Source organism: Octopus sinensis, linkage group LG18 (assembly GCF_006345805.1).
Source record: "Octopus sinensis linkage group LG18, ASM634580v1, whole genome shotgun sequence".
Taxonomy (NCBI): domain Eukaryota; kingdom Metazoa; phylum Mollusca; class Cephalopoda; order Octopoda; family Octopodidae; genus Octopus; species Octopus sinensis.
Genome location: NC_043014.1, coordinates 50,198,244 through 50,217,574, shown reverse-complemented (window position 1 = coordinate 50,217,574; position 19,331 = coordinate 50,198,244). Strand labels below are relative to the sequence as shown.

At 38.4% G+C, this 19,331-nt stretch overlaps 1 protein-coding gene across 13 annotated transcripts in view; it reads left to right on the top strand.

Annotated features, from left to right (window-relative positions):
* Positions 1 to 19,331, top strand: part of LOC115221317 (neural cell adhesion molecule 2) — a 173,308-nt gene that overhangs the window by 55,884 nt on the left and 98,093 nt on the right. For 12 of the 13 annotated variants that reach the window (XM_036511040.1, XM_036511042.1, XM_036511044.1 and 9 more), the window contains exons 3-10: positions 1,266 to 1,271; positions 8,307 to 8,443; positions 10,381 to 10,515; positions 12,970 to 13,107; positions 15,341 to 15,453; positions 15,555 to 15,711; positions 17,609 to 17,751; positions 17,855 to 18,205. In XM_036511040.1, the coding sequence (XP_036366933.1) occupies positions 1,266 to 1,271; positions 8,307 to 8,443; positions 10,381 to 10,515; positions 12,970 to 13,107; positions 15,341 to 15,453; positions 15,555 to 15,711; positions 17,609 to 17,751; positions 17,855 to 18,205 (1,180 nt within the window). The remainder of the gene's footprint in view (positions 1 to 1,265; positions 1,272 to 8,306; positions 8,444 to 10,380; positions 10,516 to 12,969; positions 13,108 to 15,340; positions 15,454 to 15,554; positions 15,712 to 17,608; positions 17,752 to 17,854; positions 18,206 to 19,331) is intronic. The other variant, XM_036511041.1, reaches the window with a different exon arrangement.

Below are 19,331 nucleotides of genomic sequence, written 5' to 3'. Positions count from 1 at the left end.
TTCCAGCCTCTGTCCCACAAATTTGTCTCCACTTTTCTACTCCTAACAATAGAGCAATTCTGCATGCAATGACAGGTGGAACAAATACTTTCATTGAAAACAAACTCTCTGTAGATAGTGTCATAGAGCCTGAAGAAACTGAACAAACCCAAGTTTGGTGATGCTAAAGTAAAGATTCTCAATTATTCTTCCCAGAAATTTAGGTGCCCCTTTTCATTCATACAAGGTTGTCGAACAGTATTGCAGTGTCAGATGTAGCAGAATTTTGGACTTAGTCATCACCTTCTGTTGGTTTTTTTTTGGTTTTTTCCCTCTCAATTTTTAGAGTATGTCACCTGCTTTAATATGTTAAATAGATAGAAAGCAATTGATTTTTGATTTTTTTTTTTGAAGATTTAAAATAAATTTGAAGGAAATTTTCTATAAATAATGAAAAAAAAATTAGTTGAGGGTTACTTCATCAAAAATCTTGACTATAATTTTAAATAAATTACTTTGTCTAGTGTTAATTACTAAGCTCGTTAGCTCTGTCAATGTCAGGTATCTCAGCTAGTTATCTATTATTATGATGGTATGAACATTGCATGTAACACTTCAAGTATAGAATGAAATCAAACATAATCTGTCATAAATATGTTTGTTATCCAGAAAACTACTACATATTTTTAGAACTGTGTTACTCATCTGCTGAGGCTGTAGGCTTAAATCCAGCTATAATGCAGTGTATTATGATTTAAGACTTTACCAGTGTAGCTCTACAATAGCAGAATATTGATTTCGAATTTTGGCACAAGGCCAATAGTAGAATATTATAGGCAGATTATGCCTTAGATTTTGTTTCATAGTTACAATGGTTTACTTCTTGATGTAAAGATGGAAATAGATAACTCTTATGTTAGAGGCGGTGGCAAATGTCTAACAAAGAATGTAGCTTTCAAAGACATTCTCACCTAAGTCTGTCCCTTACATGTTACATACACATGTAGACTTCACTATCTTTAAAAAAAGCATTTCAAAAGATGTATTTTATACTTCTCTGTAAATTCACAACAATATCATAGTCTTCAAAATAATCATGGAATTACTATTAAATATAGCACTTGGCATAGGATGATTGAATTTAGTTTTGACTTTTCTGTTGAAATTATTTAAAATTATTTAAAATTCATTTCTGTTACAAATTGAATGTCATTAAATTTTTCATGTTGCAGTCTTTTTTTTTTTCATACATTTAACAAATTATTTCTTTCATATCTTCTTTTCAGCCCGAGGTAAATAATACCAGTCCAGTACTATACAATATTTATATATAAATTTTTAAAATTATTTCATATATATTGTATGAATGTATATATATATTGCATGACATCAAGATATTGCTTGAATTAAAATTGCCTGTGTAATCTCTATATTTTGCTTTTCTTTTTACTGAAGGTGATTCTATTCTCTGGTTTAAATAAGCTGTAGTGTAATATATCTGTATTAACTAAATCAAATTTGTCTTCATTGTATCTTGTTAAATTTCATTCTATTTTATTTTAATCGAACGAATAATCAAATTATTGATAGATAATCATATATATTCAACCATGCCTAAGTGTTGATATCTATGAAAGATTTTGACTGTTTTGCATAAAAGCAATAAAACTTACTTAGAAATGGTCTGCCAGTCTCTGCATTTTATATTATCCTCAGGGGATTCACATCGACAGAATACAATGTTTCAGTGACAAACCAGCAAGCAGTCAGTTGGTTCATCTTTGTTATTCATGAAAATCAATTTATTGAGCTCTGTCACTGGTAGCTTCTTTCACATTGCTTATAATCATAAACGAAGATAAAGTAGTTGATGTCTCTGAAAGTCTGACTGAACAGAACTATTTCAGTTTTCACTTTACTTTTAATAATCATTCATATTCTGTCCTTACTTGATCTTTCATTATTTCAAAACTTCTTGTGTTGTCATAGTAGACTAAAGAGCCAAGTAAATTAAAAATTTTCACATCTAGTTTCCATCCAGTTTCCATAAAACCTAAGCCTTCCATCTTTTTACTCTCTACAATATCTCTCAATCATCCCCACCCAGCTTCATTATCAGGTGTTAATGTCGTATTTACTTTTGTTTCAATTCTCTAGTTTTAAGTGTTAGCTATCTTCAGGCCATCGTTATCATTTTTATACTCTGCTTGCATTTTGTTTGTATATGGATGTCTTTTTTTCTTTCTTTTTTTTTAAATGGGAGATGGGGGTGGGGGATAACTTAGAGATTATCAGAGCATTGTCTGACCAAATGCTTTGCGGTGTTCAACTACATTTGTTTTAAGTTCAAATTCTGCCCAGCTTGAATTTACCTTAAGTTTATCCTTGCAATATTGCTGAAATAAGTATCCTTCTATGAGTACTGTGGGTGAGGGTCATTATAATCTACCAACCATACCATTTAAAGGTGGTACAGCATGACTGAAACGAAAGTAATGTGTGCATTTATGTACTATATATATATATATATATATATATCATCATCATCATCGTTTAAAGTCCGTTTTCCGTGCTAGCATGGGTTGGACGGTTTGACCGGGGTCTGGGAAGCCAGGAGGCTGCACCAGGCTCCAGTCTGATCTGGCATTGTTTCTACAGCTGGATGCCCTTCCTAACGCCAACCACTCCATGAGTGTGTGTGTGTGTATGTATATATATATATATATATATATATATATATATATGTATATGTATGTATGTATATATATATGTATATATATATATATGTATGTATATATATATATATGTATGTATATATATATGTATGTATATATATATGTATGTATATATATATGTATGTATGTATATATATATGTATGTATATATATATATGTATGTATGTATATATATATATGTATGTATGTATATATATATATGTATGTATGTATATATATATATATATTATGTATATGTATATATATATGTATGTATGTATGTATATATATATGTATAATATATATATATATATATATATGTATATATATAACAGGAAGCTTTATGAAAATAAACAATTAAATGAAATAGAGAACTACGATTGACAAACTATTTACATTATAGTATAACATAATATTAAAAAAATATAATATAAAATAACATAAATTAAAAATGTATATATAAACCCAACAATTTGTTTTGACTTATATTACATTAGTTGATTTATAAAAAATTCCTATCTCTGTACCTAAGCCTATTCAGGGCCTTGGTTCAAAAAGATAGATGAAATTCCAATTGAAGGACTGGCAATTTGCCAAAAAAAAAAAAAAAATACTGATTCAAAATTCCTATGTTAAAGAGCATGAGTTCAAATATGTAATAAGTACAATGAAAGAACAACAAAATTCAAATGGATAGAATTAAGAAAATTTACAAAGGCCATAAAATGTTTTTATAATTTCCAATATTATTAATCTAAATGTGTTTAGATTGAAAATAATAATCACTGGCCATTTTAATAATATAATAAATATATAAATAAAGTAGTATCAGTTTTACAGACGGAAATAAATTGTTATATATATATATATATCATCATCACCATCATTTAGTGTCCGCTTTCCATGCTAGCATGGTTGGACGGTTCAACTGGGGTCTGTGAAGCCAGAAGGCTGCATCAGGCCCAGTCTGATCTGGCAGTGTTTCTACGGCTGGATGCCCTTCCTAACGCCAACCACTCTGTGAGTGTAGTGGGTGCTTTTTACGTGCCACCTGCACAGGTGCCAGACGGAGCTGGCAAAAAGCCACGGACGGATGGTGCTTTTTATGTGCCACCGGCACGGGGGCCAGGTGAGGCTAAAGAAACCTGTGCATATATATATATATATATATATATATATATATCATGGCACTCTGTTGGTTATGACGATGAGGGTTCCAGTTGATGCGATCAACGAAACAGCCTGCTCGGGAAATTAACATGCAAGTGGCTGAGCACTTGGCAGACATGTGTAACCCTTAGCATAGTTCTCGGGGAGATTCAGCGTGATGCAGAATGCGGGGTACAACAGAAACAGGAAGAAGGATTGAAAGTTGTGGTGAAAGAGCACAGCAGGGTTCGCCACCACGCCCTGCTAGAGCCTCATGGAGCCTTAAGTCTTTTCCGCTCAATAAACGCTTGCAACGTCTGGTCTGGGAATCGAAACCACAATCCTATGACTGCAAGTCCGCTACCCTAACTACTGGGCCATTGCACCTCCACACACACACACACACCACACACATATATATATAGTACATAAATGTATATAAGGATGTTGTATTACTATTTTGTATGTTGTTTTCTCTTCTGAAACCTTTCATTAACATATTCTTCTTTGTCAATGCCTGATTCTCTCTCTTTCTCTCTGTCTGTCTCTCCCTCTCTCTCATGACACTGACACTAAAATTATTGTTTCCTTGTCTGTTGCATTTCATTCATTCATTCATTTTTTGTGGGGGGCGGGGGCGGATTGTCAACTATTTAATACAAACTACCAACTTTGTAATTACTTTCACTTGGGGCGGGGTCCTTCTTCCTCTTTGTTCATTATCATCATTGTCATCTTTATTTCATCATGTTGTCCCGTCAGTAATTCTCTTTCCATGTTTTTTTTTCTTCCTCTTTCCTTTCTCTGCATGTCATCCTCTCTAATAAATATCTTTATGTTGTCTCCATGCTCTAACTTTACCAAATATCTTCAAATGTATTTCCTCCTGTCAAACAAATCAAAATTAATGAATTTAAAAAAAAAAGACTTTTTTGCATCTGGTCGATTCCAAATATATGAATGATTAATTAAAATGATTACTTAATTACTTAATAAAGTTGAAATTGCTAGAAAGAGCAATGATATATTATTTAAATAATTGTAAAAACTAAACAAAAAATGTATTTTTATACACCTGTAGATAAACAGTGTTTACAAGAGAATATTTGAATGCTATACCCTTTTTTTCCTTCCTCCTTCCTCACATTCTCTCAATCATTCATTTAACATCTATTGTTCATGCTGGCATGAGTTGGCAAGTTGGAAGGCTGCACCAGACTCCAGTCTGATTTGGCATGATTTTTATGGCTGGTTGCCCTTTCCAATGCCAACATCTCCAAGAGTGTAACGGGTGTTTTTACATGCCATTTGTGTGACACCAGTATCAGTCGCAACTGTAATTTTACTTGGTTTGATGGGTCTTTTTCCTCAAGCATTGCATAATGCCCATTGCTCTTCATCATTTATCATTGTCTCTAAGAAGCCTAGCACTTGAAAGGTGCTTCTCGCGTGCCACCAGCATCAACCACTTTGTCTCTAAGAGGCCCAACACTCTAAAGCTGCTTTTTACGTGCCAACGGCATGGGTGCGCCACTTACGTGACACCAGTATTGATGTTACTTGGCTTGATAGGTCTTCTCAAGCACAGTATGTCGCCAAAGGTCTTGGTTACTAGTCGTCGCATCTGTGAGGCTCTGATTCGAAGATGATGCTTTATCACCTTGTCCCGTGACTTCCTGGGTCTACCTCTACTACAGGTTCCCTTCACAGTTAGAGATCGGCACTTCTTTATAGATCTGTCCTCGTCCATACACATCACATGACCACACCAGTGCAGTCATCTCTCTTGCACAGCACATCTGATGTCTCCTATGCCTAACTTTTCTCTCAAGATGCTTACACTGTTGAACATGCACACTGACATAGCACATCCAGCAAAACATACTGGCTTCATTTTTTTGTAGCCTACCCATGTCCTTGGCTGTCACAGCCCATGTTTCATTGCCGTGTAGCATAGCTGTACACATGCAGGCATCATACAATCTAGACCTTGCTTCCATACCCAAAACTTCTCTAGTTCTGGTAGTGATTCAGCTATAAGAACAAGGTCATCAGTATAGAGAAGCTCCCAGGGCAGCCCGTCTTAAACTCCTCTCATATTGCCTGAAGGACTGAAATGAACAAGAGGGGGCTGAGGACTGATCCTTGATGAACCCCTACTTGTACCCTGAATTCTTCTCTGTACACATTGCCAACCCTCATCTTACTCATAGCGTTCCTGTACATGGCTTGTACAGCTCTCACCAACCACTCATCTATCCATAGTCATTGCTCTAATGACTTTGTCTACAGCATTGTTTCACTACCATTTCACCCTAGGTAGGGATGGGATTTTTGTACCAGCTGCAGATTTGGTCTGTGGTACTCAGCAAGCTGTCCTGCAGGAAATTCCCAGCTGCCCTCTATGTTACAAGTCTTTAGTTCCTCCTCCCTCTTGTCAAATTTCTCAATGAGGATGTCCCTAAATCTCTGACCATATGAAGGGTCCTTAAGCTTCTAAATCCTTCTTTTCCAGATTGGTCTGCTTCTTGGCAACCTTCTGGCCTGAAGGTTAAAGTCACTAACGACTAGTCTATACTGGGAGGGGGGGGGTACATTCTTTACTAGGGAGGGTCTTTGTATTTAGGAGCAGCCATGAATCCCACTGTCTGGTGAGAATGAAATTGATCTGGTTGGCAGTCACCTGGTTGGTAGGTTATTGAGTGGCTGGGTGGCTTCTTGAAGTTGGTGTTGCAGATCAAAAGGTTATTTGCATCACAGAATTCCAGTATCCTTGTCCCCTCTTTGTTTTGGGAACCAATTCCATGGCCCTCATGTACACCATGGAAGATACTGGGCTGCTGCCTGAAATGCCCATTGAAATCCCTAGCCACAAAGATTAGATCATTGTCATTCATCTTTGAGGTAGCCGACAGAAGAATATCATAAAAGCGATTCTTTTGTTCATTTGGTAGGCTCACTTGGGAGGGTGTAGGCAGAGATAATTGTTATTCTATTCTGGAAAACTAGCCTGACCTTAAGTACTCTGTTGCACACTCTAGCTCTATGATCTTATCCATCCATTTCTCTGCAAGAGGTATGCCCACACTACCTACCCAGTCACTGTTACCTTCCCAGAAGATTTTATACCTATGTGTCTTGCCTGTGGCTGAAGCTCCTCTCCACCTTACCTCCTGAATGCAACAGACATCAACATGCCTCCAATCAAGCATCTCAATAATTTGAATGATGGTAAGTTAAAGCAAGAACAGCTGATGTGGCATGTCTACTATCAAACGATCTAGTATAAGAGAAGACATTTTCCCTAGCTTTACCTTTCAATGTGCCTACATTGACAGTGCCAACTCTGAAAACTGGGAAAGGGATGTGGGAAGGAACATGGGAAAGAGAGATGGAATTCAGCACTTGAAAAACTTTCAATGATTGTTTGATAGTAGACATGCCACATCAGCTGTTCTTGCTTTAACTTACCATCATTCAAACATGTTAAAATTATCGCCCCTATTGAGAGTGAGTGAAATGTAAGCATTGTAAATATAAGTCTTATTGCTGCAAACAAAAATAGGTGAGTGTTTAAAATTAGGTTTGTGGGCTGCTATTGGTTAGTCATTGTGTGGAGAGAGAGAGAAAGGGGTCGGTGGTTTGTTAATTTACTAAATAACACATCTTTTGGCACATGCAGTAGTGTGGTTGATTGCTCATGGTGGTGGGAGGGAGCTATGCAAGTCTTCTGGTACAGAAGCAAGGCAGAGCCCTGTAGGAGTTTCTAGTATAAGAGAAGAGATTTCTGGTATTGGTAGGTGGGAATGAGTGGATGCATCGTGGACAAGCAATGGCCAGCTTCACCTCGGGGAAATAGCAGCCAAGAAGACACTTGTAAGGAATAGAGAGAGAGCCTTGAGAGACTTTATTGCTGAAGGAATTGTGGCAAGTATGAGAAAGACACAAGTTACAAAACAAGGCAAGAATGTTCACAAATCTTAGAGAGAGGAAGGGGGTCGCTGAGGAAAACGTGAAGTTTAGAAACGCATGGGTTATGAAATGGAGAGAATACTGCAAAAATTTAAAGAATTAGGGGTTTTGAAAGTTATTTTAAAAATTAAGGAATTACAAATTTTGATAGTTATTATACATCAAAGTATAGCATGTTAGTATTTATGAGTTAGCTGAATGAATGATGAGAGATTAAAACTTCAGAAATTTTCTTCATCTTTCTTTTTCTCATGGTTTCCTTTGTTTTATCCATTATAAACCAAAATATCCTTTAAGTGTTGATTTAAACAAATTACAGTGGAATAATATTTATTCAGTAAATAAGATTTTGTAATTTTCCTTGTCTAATAAAAAATTTTAGATTTTAAATATTCAATATTGAAAATTCATTCATTTGTAAAATTTTATCCATTTATGCTTAAGTGTAATTTTGACTTAAGGACATTTTGTTTTTTTTCTTGATTTTTCTAGCATCAGCATTCGTAACGATGGACTCAGTAGCAAACTCATTTTGAAGGAGTTGAAAACAAGTGATGCTGGGGTGTACGCTTGCAGAGCTGAAGTAAATGGCAAGAAGTTAGAAGCTAATACAATACTGAAAATATACCGTAAGTTCTTTCTTCTAAGTTATTGTTTTAAATAATGATTGAGTGTATATTATTTTAACATTCACTTATCTATACTTGGCATGGATCAGGCCTAATTCATTGAGACCGGTCTTGTATGGCTAGGTGCTATTATTCTTTCATTGACTCATCTTTTTACCAAGCAAAATATTTCCTCCCATCCTTTACTTTTTTACTACTTGTTTCAGTCATTTGACTGTGGCCATGCTGGAGCACCATGATGCAATGGTTGAACTTGACCAAATGTGTTTTGTTTTTTTGACATAGTCTCCCCTACATTCCATACACTTCTTCCATCGGTGTTTCAGTGCTTTTGATTCCTGTGGTATAGAAGTTCTTATCCTGACCGTCGGAAGAGTCAACAGCCGATATGACATCATCGGTCCAATACTGCTTCCCAGCCAAGTGTTTTTTCATGTTAGGGATCAGAAAATAGGCAGATGGTGCCAAATCAGGAGAATACGGAGGGGGGACCAATCAGTTGAAAGCCACAGTCGTGCACAGCGGCCATTGCAACCACAGGCTTGTGTGCAGGAACATTGTGCTGGTGAAGCAGGCCCCCCCCCCCCTGTCAGTTTTCCAGGCCGTTTTGACTTGGTTGCTTTTCACAGCTGCCTCGGCAGGTTGGCATAGTATTCTCCATTGTTAGTATGGCCTTTCTGAAGGTAGTCAATGAACACAATGCCCTTTGCATCCCGAAAGATGGAGACCATCACCTTCCCTGTCAATATCACCACCCTGGCCTTCTTTGGTGGGGGAGAAGACGGGCATTTCCACTGCATGGATTGCTATTTGGTCTCTGGCTCAAAATAGTGAACCTCATAATCATCTTGGATGAGGAAATGTTCAAGAAAACTGGATGGATTTGCTTCAAAAAGTGCCAAGTTCGCCTGCGACATGACCAGCCTGGTGTGCTTTTGATCAGGTGTCAAAAGTCTTGGCACCCACCAAGTGAAAATCTTCGACATGCAGCAGTTCGATATGCAGAATGTTCTCAATTTGTTCAAGGGAGATGCCTACAGTATTAGCTATCTGATTAACATTTAAACGTTTGTCATCCATTACCATGTGGTGAACATAGTTGATGTTTTCTTGGGTGGTGGCTGTGGCAGAACATCCAGACCTCAGGTCATCTTCAACTGCTCGCTTTCGCACAGTTGATAAAGCTGGGGCATCTTCTAATGTAGCAACCATGTCGGCATGAATCTCCCTTTTTCTGCAGATATTTGATAACACCACAGTTCCAAATTTTATCTATTTTTACGAAATGTCTCTAGTACCACTTTTCCAAGTCCTCAATTCTGTATCTAATGTGGGTTTATCTGGAAAGAAAAAAAAATGCAGTTAGCATCAGTAAAGGTTGAATTTAATGCATGCCAAGTTTAATTACTGTATGGTAACTCCTTCTTAGCCTATGAACCTTTCAGAGCCCCCCCATCTTAACTACATACTCAGTACAAGCAAAATAAGCCACTTAAACATGCTGTTTAGTAGACGAAGCCATTCAGAAATGGCTTTTCCATGAAGGGGGTTCAACATTGTGTCAGTTTTATCACACCTGAGAAGTGCAACACCTGTATCCAGTTTACTAATTTTGTCATTTTCAAGTGCACAGTTTTTTAGTCTTCTAACAGCACTGAGTTTGATAGGTTGTTTGTTGTAATGCATACACGCACATAAATCTCCAAACATACTCTGTGCATATGATAAATATGCAACCTAACATATTGTTCCCATGCAGACTTTGAGGTAGATTTAGGTCTAGTTAATGTGATCTAATATTAGTCTTGGTACTTGTAATATTTTTTTTACTGTCAAAAGAAGAAGAAAAAAAAAAAGAAAAACTTCATAATGGTCAGTGAATTGCTTCACAGTTGTAAAGAAGTAAAAAGTATTGAAGCATTTTCTTTTTTCCGCAGGACCACTTGGTTTTAGTAGTTGTAAAGCAGAGCAGCAACCAATTATTTATACTGATGCCAGAATCCGATGTACTGCAACAGGAGACCCTGCTCCCAAAATTCAGTGGAGACACAAATCGAAAAAAATTATCACAGGTATGGCTTTTCTTTTATTGTAACACCAAAATTAGTAAGGTTTTTTTCATACATTAGTAATTACAAAGGTGCTAACCCTCTTCTGAGAGTCACCACCTCATCTAGTAATAAGGTAAAATGACAAGGGCTTGTTATTTATATTTTTTTATATGTACCTCATCATCATCATCATCGTTTAACGTCTACTTTCCATGCTGGCATGAGTTGGGCAGTTTGACTGAGGACTGGTGGGCCAGAAGGCCACACCAGCTCCACTTTGATCTGGCAAACCTTCTACAGCAGGATGCCCTTCCTAACGCCAACTACTCTGAGAATGCAGTGGGTGCCTTTACGTGCCACTGGCCAGTCAGGCGGTTCTGATAACGATCCCGCTCAAAAGGTGTTTTTTTTACATGCTACCTGCACAGGAGCCAGTCCGGCGACACTGGCAATGACCACACTCAAACGTTGTTTTTCACGTGTCACCAGCACATGTGCCAGTAAGGCGACTCTGGCAATGATCATGCTCAGATGTGCTTTTAATGTTCCACTGGCATGAGTGCCAATCAGGCAGTACTGTCATCAGCCGTGTCAGCAATTTTGATTTCACAGTTATATATATGATATGTGTGTGTAGAACCTCGGCTTTTGAACAACTCTGATCACAAATTGTGCTTTATATATATATTATATATATATAAAGCACGATTTATTCATGATCAGAGTTGTTTGAAAACTGAGCTCTTAGCCTGAACTTCACAGTAAAATTGAGAGCATCATCATAAAACATCTGATCACAATGCTTTAAAATAGCTTTGACAGATTTTTGATTTGCTCATCCAAGCGAAGAATGTAGAATCCTATCCGATGGTTTCCAGGACAGCATGAATTACCAGTGAAAATTGTTTTCAATAGAAAGCATCTCTAGCTGTTTGTCATATCACCTCATATATATATATATACCATGTATTTCTATACATTGGTACGAATTTGACTGCTACCTGATTTCAATCTAGTTCAACTGTTATCTGCCATTTGCTATATTCTAAGTCTCTACCCCTTTCACTGAGAAAGCAGACCATTTTATCTGGCTCAAGGGAGAGGAGTGATACAGCAAAAGCAAGCATTGAAGATGGTAGAAACATCTGTCTCAGAATCCTGACATTTATCTCCACAAAGCACATGCTGTCATGCAGGAGTTTTGTTGACTAAATGGGTGTCTCCTGGCAATTCTGGAGCCACAAAGATCAGCCAAAACACTTCCAGAGCTACTTCACCATTTGATGAGATGAAATATCATCTTAGCAGCTTCAGTACACAAGTGTTTCTTTGAAATTGCTCTTTTATCGTATGGCAGTCATCAAGGATGCTACTTTTGGGTACATGTACTGTCATCTCTCTAGATGCAATGTGCCCGCTAAAAACCATCTCCCATCTTTCATTTCATCATCATGATCATCAACATCGTTTAACGTCCGCTTTCCATGCTAGCATGGGTTGGACGGTTCAACTGGGATCTGGGAAGCCAGGAGGCTGCACCAGGCCCAGTCTGATCTGGCAATGTTTCTACAGCTGGATGCCCTTCCTAACGCCAACCACTCCGTGAGTGTAGTGGGTGCTTTTTATGTGCCACCGGCACATGTGCCAGATGAGGCTGGCAAACAGCCACGATCAGATGGTGCTTTTTACGTGCCACCGACACGGAGACCAGACGAGGCTGGCAACGGCCACTATCGGATGGTGCTTTTTATGTGCCACCAGCACACTTTCTCCTACTTTATTCTCTACATATGTTGCAAGGTAACTAGGTGATGGTTTTGAATGTAACTAAATATTAAAGATGAATAACATTTGTTTTTAGAATGAATGTTGTGGAAGTATTCCAACCACCCTGCAAGAGACTAAAACGGTGGACTGATTCATTCCTAGAAAGAACTGTGAGTTTGTGTAGGTAGCAATTCACTGCGAGCCTTTGATGTAGAACGTTGAGTCTCCTGTAATAGTTATAGTAGTGTGTTCATATACTTTCTTCACCCTGCTTTGTTATATATCCGGTACAGAATATATAAATTAAAGATACATCATCATCGTTTAACGTCCATTCTCCATGCTAGCATGGGTTGGACGGTTCGACCGGGGATTTGGGAAGCCAGAAGGCTGCACCAGGCTCCGGTCTTATCTGGCAATGTTTCTACAGCTGGGTACCCTTCCTAACGCCAACCACTCCGTGAGTGTAGTGGGTGCTTTTTACGTGCCACCTGCACTGGTGCCAGGCGAGGCTGGCATCGGTCACGGTCGGATTGGTGCATTTTACGTGCCACCTAAATTAAAGATACCTTAAAAGTATTTTATTTAAAGAGATAACAATGCTCAGTTTCCTTTGAAATGATCAAAAGATATTTTACTCTGTATTCGTACCTTGAGATTTGAATATTTTAAATATTTTAATCTGAAAATTATGATTCTCTTATTTAGCGGGACGTTATGAAGTGCAAGCTGATGGCTTGGTAATTAAGAATATTACTAAAGATGATAATGGAGAATATATTTTGGAAGCAGAAATTGTTACAAAAAGTTCGTATGATGAGAAATCAATCCTAGTTAAAGTTGTTGGTAAGTAGAAATAAAAAAAACAGATTTCTTCTTTTCACTTAATATGTTGTTTTTGTCGATTGTATTAAAGTAAAATCGTACCTGTCTGTTTATCTTATTGTAGTTGGTTGCAACAGTGTTCTTAGCGGGCGCTTCTTTTTATTGTTGTTGCTGTGTGTGTGTGTGTGTTCATTTCTTCATCCAGTGTCTCCTCTCTTGTGAGTTGAAATGGAGGTCGAGCTGGCAGAAACGTTAGCACGCCGGACGAAATGCTTTGCGGTATTTCGTCGGCCGTTACGTTTCTGAGTTCAAATTCCGCTGAGGTCGACTTTGCCTTTCATCCTTTCGGGGTCGATAAATTAAGTACCAGTTGCGCACTGGGGTCGATGTAATCGACTTAATACCTATGTCTGTCCTTGTTTGTCACCTCTGTGTTTGGCCCCTTGTGGGTAATAGGGAAGTGGGTATATTTGAGGCTGGATTTCACAGCCTGACACTCTTACTATTGCTAACCGTTACTTGTTTGCTAAGAAAACAGATAACTTATTCCACCAGTTTTGAAGGAGTAACTAGTCATGTCAACAAGGAATGTAAATAACATTCGGCATAAGTGAAGCTGTGACATGTCAACATTCACACGCATGGAAGCGCACACACACACACACACGTTTGCGCGCGTATTTATGCAGTGAGCTTCCTACAGTTGTTGTCTACCTATTTCACTCTGAAAGTAATGGTCAGCCACCCAGGGATATTGTTATAACATGCTTTCTCATGGTGCTGTACAGTGGGACTAAAAGCTAAACCGCATGGTCGTAAAGCAAACTTCTCAGTTACACTACCATTTCCCTCCCACCGCTCTTTTTCTCTTTACATTAATTTACAGATGCTAAAATCTTTGGGTATATACCAATAAGGCGGCGAGCTGGCAGAAATGTTAGCACGCCGGATGAAATGCTTAGCGGTATTTCGTCTGTCGTTACGTTGTGAGTTCAAATTCCGCCGAGGTTGACACTGCCTTTCATCCTTTCGGGGTCGATAAATTAAGTACCAGTTACGCACTGGGGTCGATGTAACCGACTTAATACCTATGTCTGTCCTTGTTTGTCCCCTCTGTGTTTAGCCCCTTGTGGGTAATAAAGAAATAGGTATATACCAATAGTAAACTTTGGTTTGAAAAATAGATACTGCTGTCAAAACAGTCTCACACACACACATGGGAGGGAAGGGTAAAGAAACCCTAACGAATTTGGTTTAATCACTTTGAGAAGTTTACTTCACTCTCACTTGATTACATATTCAAAGCCATGGTGTAGCACCTTGGACAACTGTCTTTCCAAGTTGGCTAAAGCTTTGTGAGTTGTTGGGTAGATAGAGATTGTACAGAAGCTTGTTGCTTAAACTAAACACCATCTTCAATTATAATATTACTAAATCATTTGGCAGGAACATAGCAAAAACTTCCGTGCTGAAAGGGCTGCTAGGGGAACTAATTGATCTTTCATCAAATGAGTTTCACTAATGGCTATTAAGTCTTTTAATCAAAGCATGTGTCCAAGATTGAGTCTTTCCAATTGCTTTTACAACCATTGTATGATGGCCTACATACCTAGGACCCCTAAGGCGCAGGAATTGCTGTGTGGTAAGTAGCTTGCTAACCAACCACATGGTTCCGGGTTCAGTCCCACTGCGTGGCACCTTGGGCAAGTGTCTTCTGCTATAGCCCCGGGCCGACCAATGCTTTGTGAGTGGATTTGGTAGACGGAAACTGAAAGAAGCCTGTCGTATATATGTACATATATGTGTGTATGTTTGTGTGTCTGTGTTTGTCCCCCTAGCATTGCTTGACAACCGATGCTGGTGTGTTTACGTCCCCGTCACTTAGCGGTCCGGCAAAAGAGACCGATAGAACAAGTACTGGGCTTACAAAGAATAAGTCCCAGGGTTGATTTGCTCGAGTAAAGGCGGTGCTCCAGCATGGCCGCAGTCAAATGACTGAAACAAGTAAAGAGAAAGAGAGATACCTATCTACCTATTTAGCTAGCTAAGTAGATGGTTAGCCCTCTGTTCATCCATCTATCTATCTCAAGCTAGCTGATTATCTGTCTAATAATTTGCATCTCCACATGTAGATATCGATACGGATTAAGGTTTTCTCTTATTGATTCATTTACTGCTGCTGCTACTACTACTAACAATACTAATCTTTAGATATTATGATTGCTTTTTCTGTATGAGTGTTGTCTCTTTGCAGTACCTCCCAAGATATCAAAGCCACCAGAAGTGAGTAAGCCTGTTGAAGGGTCAGAGTTATCATTAAGTTGCAAAGCTACAGGAGACCCTAATCCTCGATATATGTGGTTTAAGGTGCGTTTTGAACATTTTCTTTTTTTTCATTTTTCTATACTAAATAACTTATTATTGACAGAAGCACTGTATGTAACTAATTAATTTTAATTTCTGCATAGAATAATCAAGAACTGACAGATCCGAGATTTGAAATTGACAGCATTGGTGGTAAATTAAAGGTGTCCAATGTAAAAAAAAGTGATGGAGGCAAATACAAATGTATGGCAATTAATGTTGGTGGCAATGACACTGCTACTGCACAAGTAACTATTCTTGGTAAGTGAGATTTTTCCTAAAATTTATGGTGTTTGTAAAAGTGTGCTGCAGGTGCTGAGGAATGAATCAATTATATTATGGCATCAGAATGGCGAGCTGGCAGAAACGTTAGCACGCCGGGCGAAATGCGTAGCCGTATTTCGTCTGTCGTTACGTTCCGAGTTCAAATTCCGCCGAGGTCGACTTTAACTTTCATCCTTTCGGGGTCGATAAATTAAGTACCAGTTACGCACTGGGGTCGATGTAATCGACTTAATCCCTTTGTCTGTCCTTGTTTGTCCCCTCTGTGTTTAGCCCCTTGTGGGTAGTAAAGAAATATATATTATGGCATCTGATATAATTGCCTTCCATAATAATGACTGATTATTTATTGAAACGTGTATGCTTTACAAAGTTTAACACTCTCTGATCTGGGGGACCCCCCCCCCCCCCGTGTGTCTAACTTCACCCTCCACCTGGGATCCTAAACAAAAATATAAATAGTTGCATACACAACTCGAGTAACGATTGCGGACAAACAATGCATAAAATCACAAAAAAAAAAAAACTTCAGGTATACAACACCACCACCGACAATAATTAATAGGCCTATCTCTCAGCAACTGTATTTGCTATTTTCCTCTTCACTTTCGCCTGTTTGTCTTAATCATTGTCCGCACAAGAGTAAACTTGTCCTCAATAAGTTCTTCAACTGCAGTGACTCTAGTCCTTTGCTTGTTTACTAGACAAAGTGCTGGGATCATCACACCCCCTTCTTTTAAAAGCAAAAAAGAAAAAAAGCCCAAGCCGTGTGGCACACCCTTATCAAGGAGTCCTAAATACAATTTGATTACAAAGCTGCAATGTGATCAGTTGTCTGTTTTTAGTATTTTATATTTTCCCTGCATGTGTTGTTCATCATCATCATCGTTTAACATCCGCTTTCCATGCTAGCATGGGTTGGACGTGTGACTGAAGGCTGGCGAACCAGATGGCTGCACCAGGCTTCAAATCTTGGTCTGGCAGAGTTTCTATTGCTGGATGCCCTTCCTAACGCCAACCACTCCGAGAGTGTAGTGGGTGCTTTTACGTGCCACTGGCACGGGGCCAGACAAGCGACACTGTCAACGACCTTGCTCAAATCTTTTACATAGGGTGCGGGTGCCAGTAAGGCGATGCTGGTAACGATCATGCTTGAATGGTGTTTTTTATGTGTCACCGGCATGGAGGCCAGTGGGAACCCAGATGGTTAAGCTATTTCCAGTATACTAGCGACACAATGTGATAGGACTAAAATAAAACCTTCTGTTTTCTCTGTTTATTACTATATAGGCGCAGGAGTGGCTGTGTGGTAAGTAGCTTGCTAACCAACCACATGGTTCCAGGTTCAGTCCCACTGCGTGGCACCTTGGGCAAGTGTCTTCTGCTATAGCCCCGGGCCGACCAATGCCTTGTGAGTGGATTTGGTAGACGGAAACTGAAAGAAGCCTGTCGTATATATATATATATATATATATATATGCGTGTGTGTGTTTGTGTTTGTCCCCCTAGCATTGCTTGACAACTGATGCTGGTGTGTTTATGTCCCCGTCACTTAGCTGTTCAGCAAAAGAGACCAATAGAATAAGTCCCGGGGTCGATTTGCTCGACTAAAGGCGGTGCTCCAGCATGGACGCAGTCGAATGACTGAAACAAGTAAGAGTAAAGAGCATATTAAATGATGATGATGATGAATAATGTTCTGGTAGGGATTGTCTGTGACATGGACTGGAGTGAAAAGGCTAAGGAATGTTAGGTCCTCTTTTTAAGTTTGTGAAGTTGTGTTGTAATAATGTTAACCAACATTTTCAATACCGAAATTTGAACTTCAATCATTTCAAAATTCAAAATTTCTTTTTTTTTATTTTTTATTTTACAGTTCCTCCTACAGTTGAAATCCCTCAAACTAAAGATGGTAAAGAAGGTGAATCAATCACTTTAGTTTGTAAAGGAAAAGGTGTTCCAGTACCATCACTTACCTGGCAAAGAAGTAACGATGCTCCTTTCCCTATTGGTGAAAAGGTTAGCAAAATTAGCAATGGTTAACAATGAAATTTCACACGATTTATTGATTAAAATGAGTTATTCTTTATTTTTCTACTTTACTATTTATGTCTTTTAACAGTCAAATGGAGTATTAGTTGAAGAAACCAAGAATCAGCCAGAAAAAGAATTGACTTTAACCATTGCCTCTCTGACAGCTGAGCATGCTGATAATTACACCTGTATTGGAGATAATGAGGCTGGTAACGATGCCAAGCGAACCTACCTCAGGGTTGAATATAAACCTGTTTTTATAAATACCCCCAAAATTGCTTACAATTGGATGGGCAACAAAGCCAACATAACTTGCACTGCCAAAAGTTATCCTAAAGCTATAATATCATGGAAAAGGGGTAAGAATGATATTGGAGATAGTGACACATATAAAATATTCAAAATAGAAGGTCAAGAACAGATGACCAGCTTACTTCAAGTAAGTATCAACATATCTAACGTGCTATTTGGAAATTTGGGTTTGTGATAAATATAGTTGCTATTTTATGTTACACAAGCGTGATTGTGTGCTTAAGAAGTTTGCTTGCCAACTGTACGATTTGGGCTTTAGTCCCACTGCATGATACTTTAGGCAAGTGCTTTCTACTATGGCACTGGGTCAGTCAAAGCCTTGTGAGTGGATCTGATAGTGGGAAACTGAAAGAAAACCTGTCGTGTGTGTGTGTGTGTATATGCTCTGTACTGGGTGCTTTTTTTTTCATGACTCCAGCATTTGTAGCATCACAAAGTAACTCACAAGATAAGGACCCTTCGACTGAGTGTTAGTATATGCACTGAGTGTTAGTATATGCGTGTGTGTAATTCATGCACGCGTGTCTCTTTGTTTTGACATCATGCTATGTAAGACAAGATGCTTGTTTACAATTATAGGATGTCAACACACACAAAAGCATCTCTTTTGCCCATGTTGCCATTGCCAACCTGACACCTCCCTAAACAGATGACCTACTTGACAATGCAAGCAATCAGCTAGTCATCAGCCAGTTGTCACCATCTCGGCAACTATATTTGATGGACTGGCTACTTTGCCTCAGTCTCACTCCGGGCAAAATGCGTAGCCGTATTTCGTCTGCCGTTAAGTGTTCTGAGTTCAAATTCCGCTGAGGTCGACTTTGCCTTTCATCCTTTCGGGATCGATAAATTAAGTACCAGTTACGCACTGGGGTTGATGTAATCGACTTAATCCCTTTGTCTGTCCTTGTTTGTCCCTTCTATGTTTAGCCCCAATATATATAATTGTTTGCTTCAAACTTGGTCCCTTTGTTTGTCTTTCTCTTATGCATTTCTCACATTCATAAAGGACCTCTTTTCATAACAACATTTCCAGACCTATTTCTTGTGGATATCTGCACACACAAACACACACATGACTATGCCTGACCATACATTTTAGACATTTATCGAATGTGTATGAAAACTTTATTGATTCCGCTTGAGACAGATATGTTTGCTTGATATATGACTCCAGATGGAACACTATGTTAATGATGTTGTTGTTGTTGTTGTTGTGCAATATGGAAATTGCATTGACTTTAATGGTAATA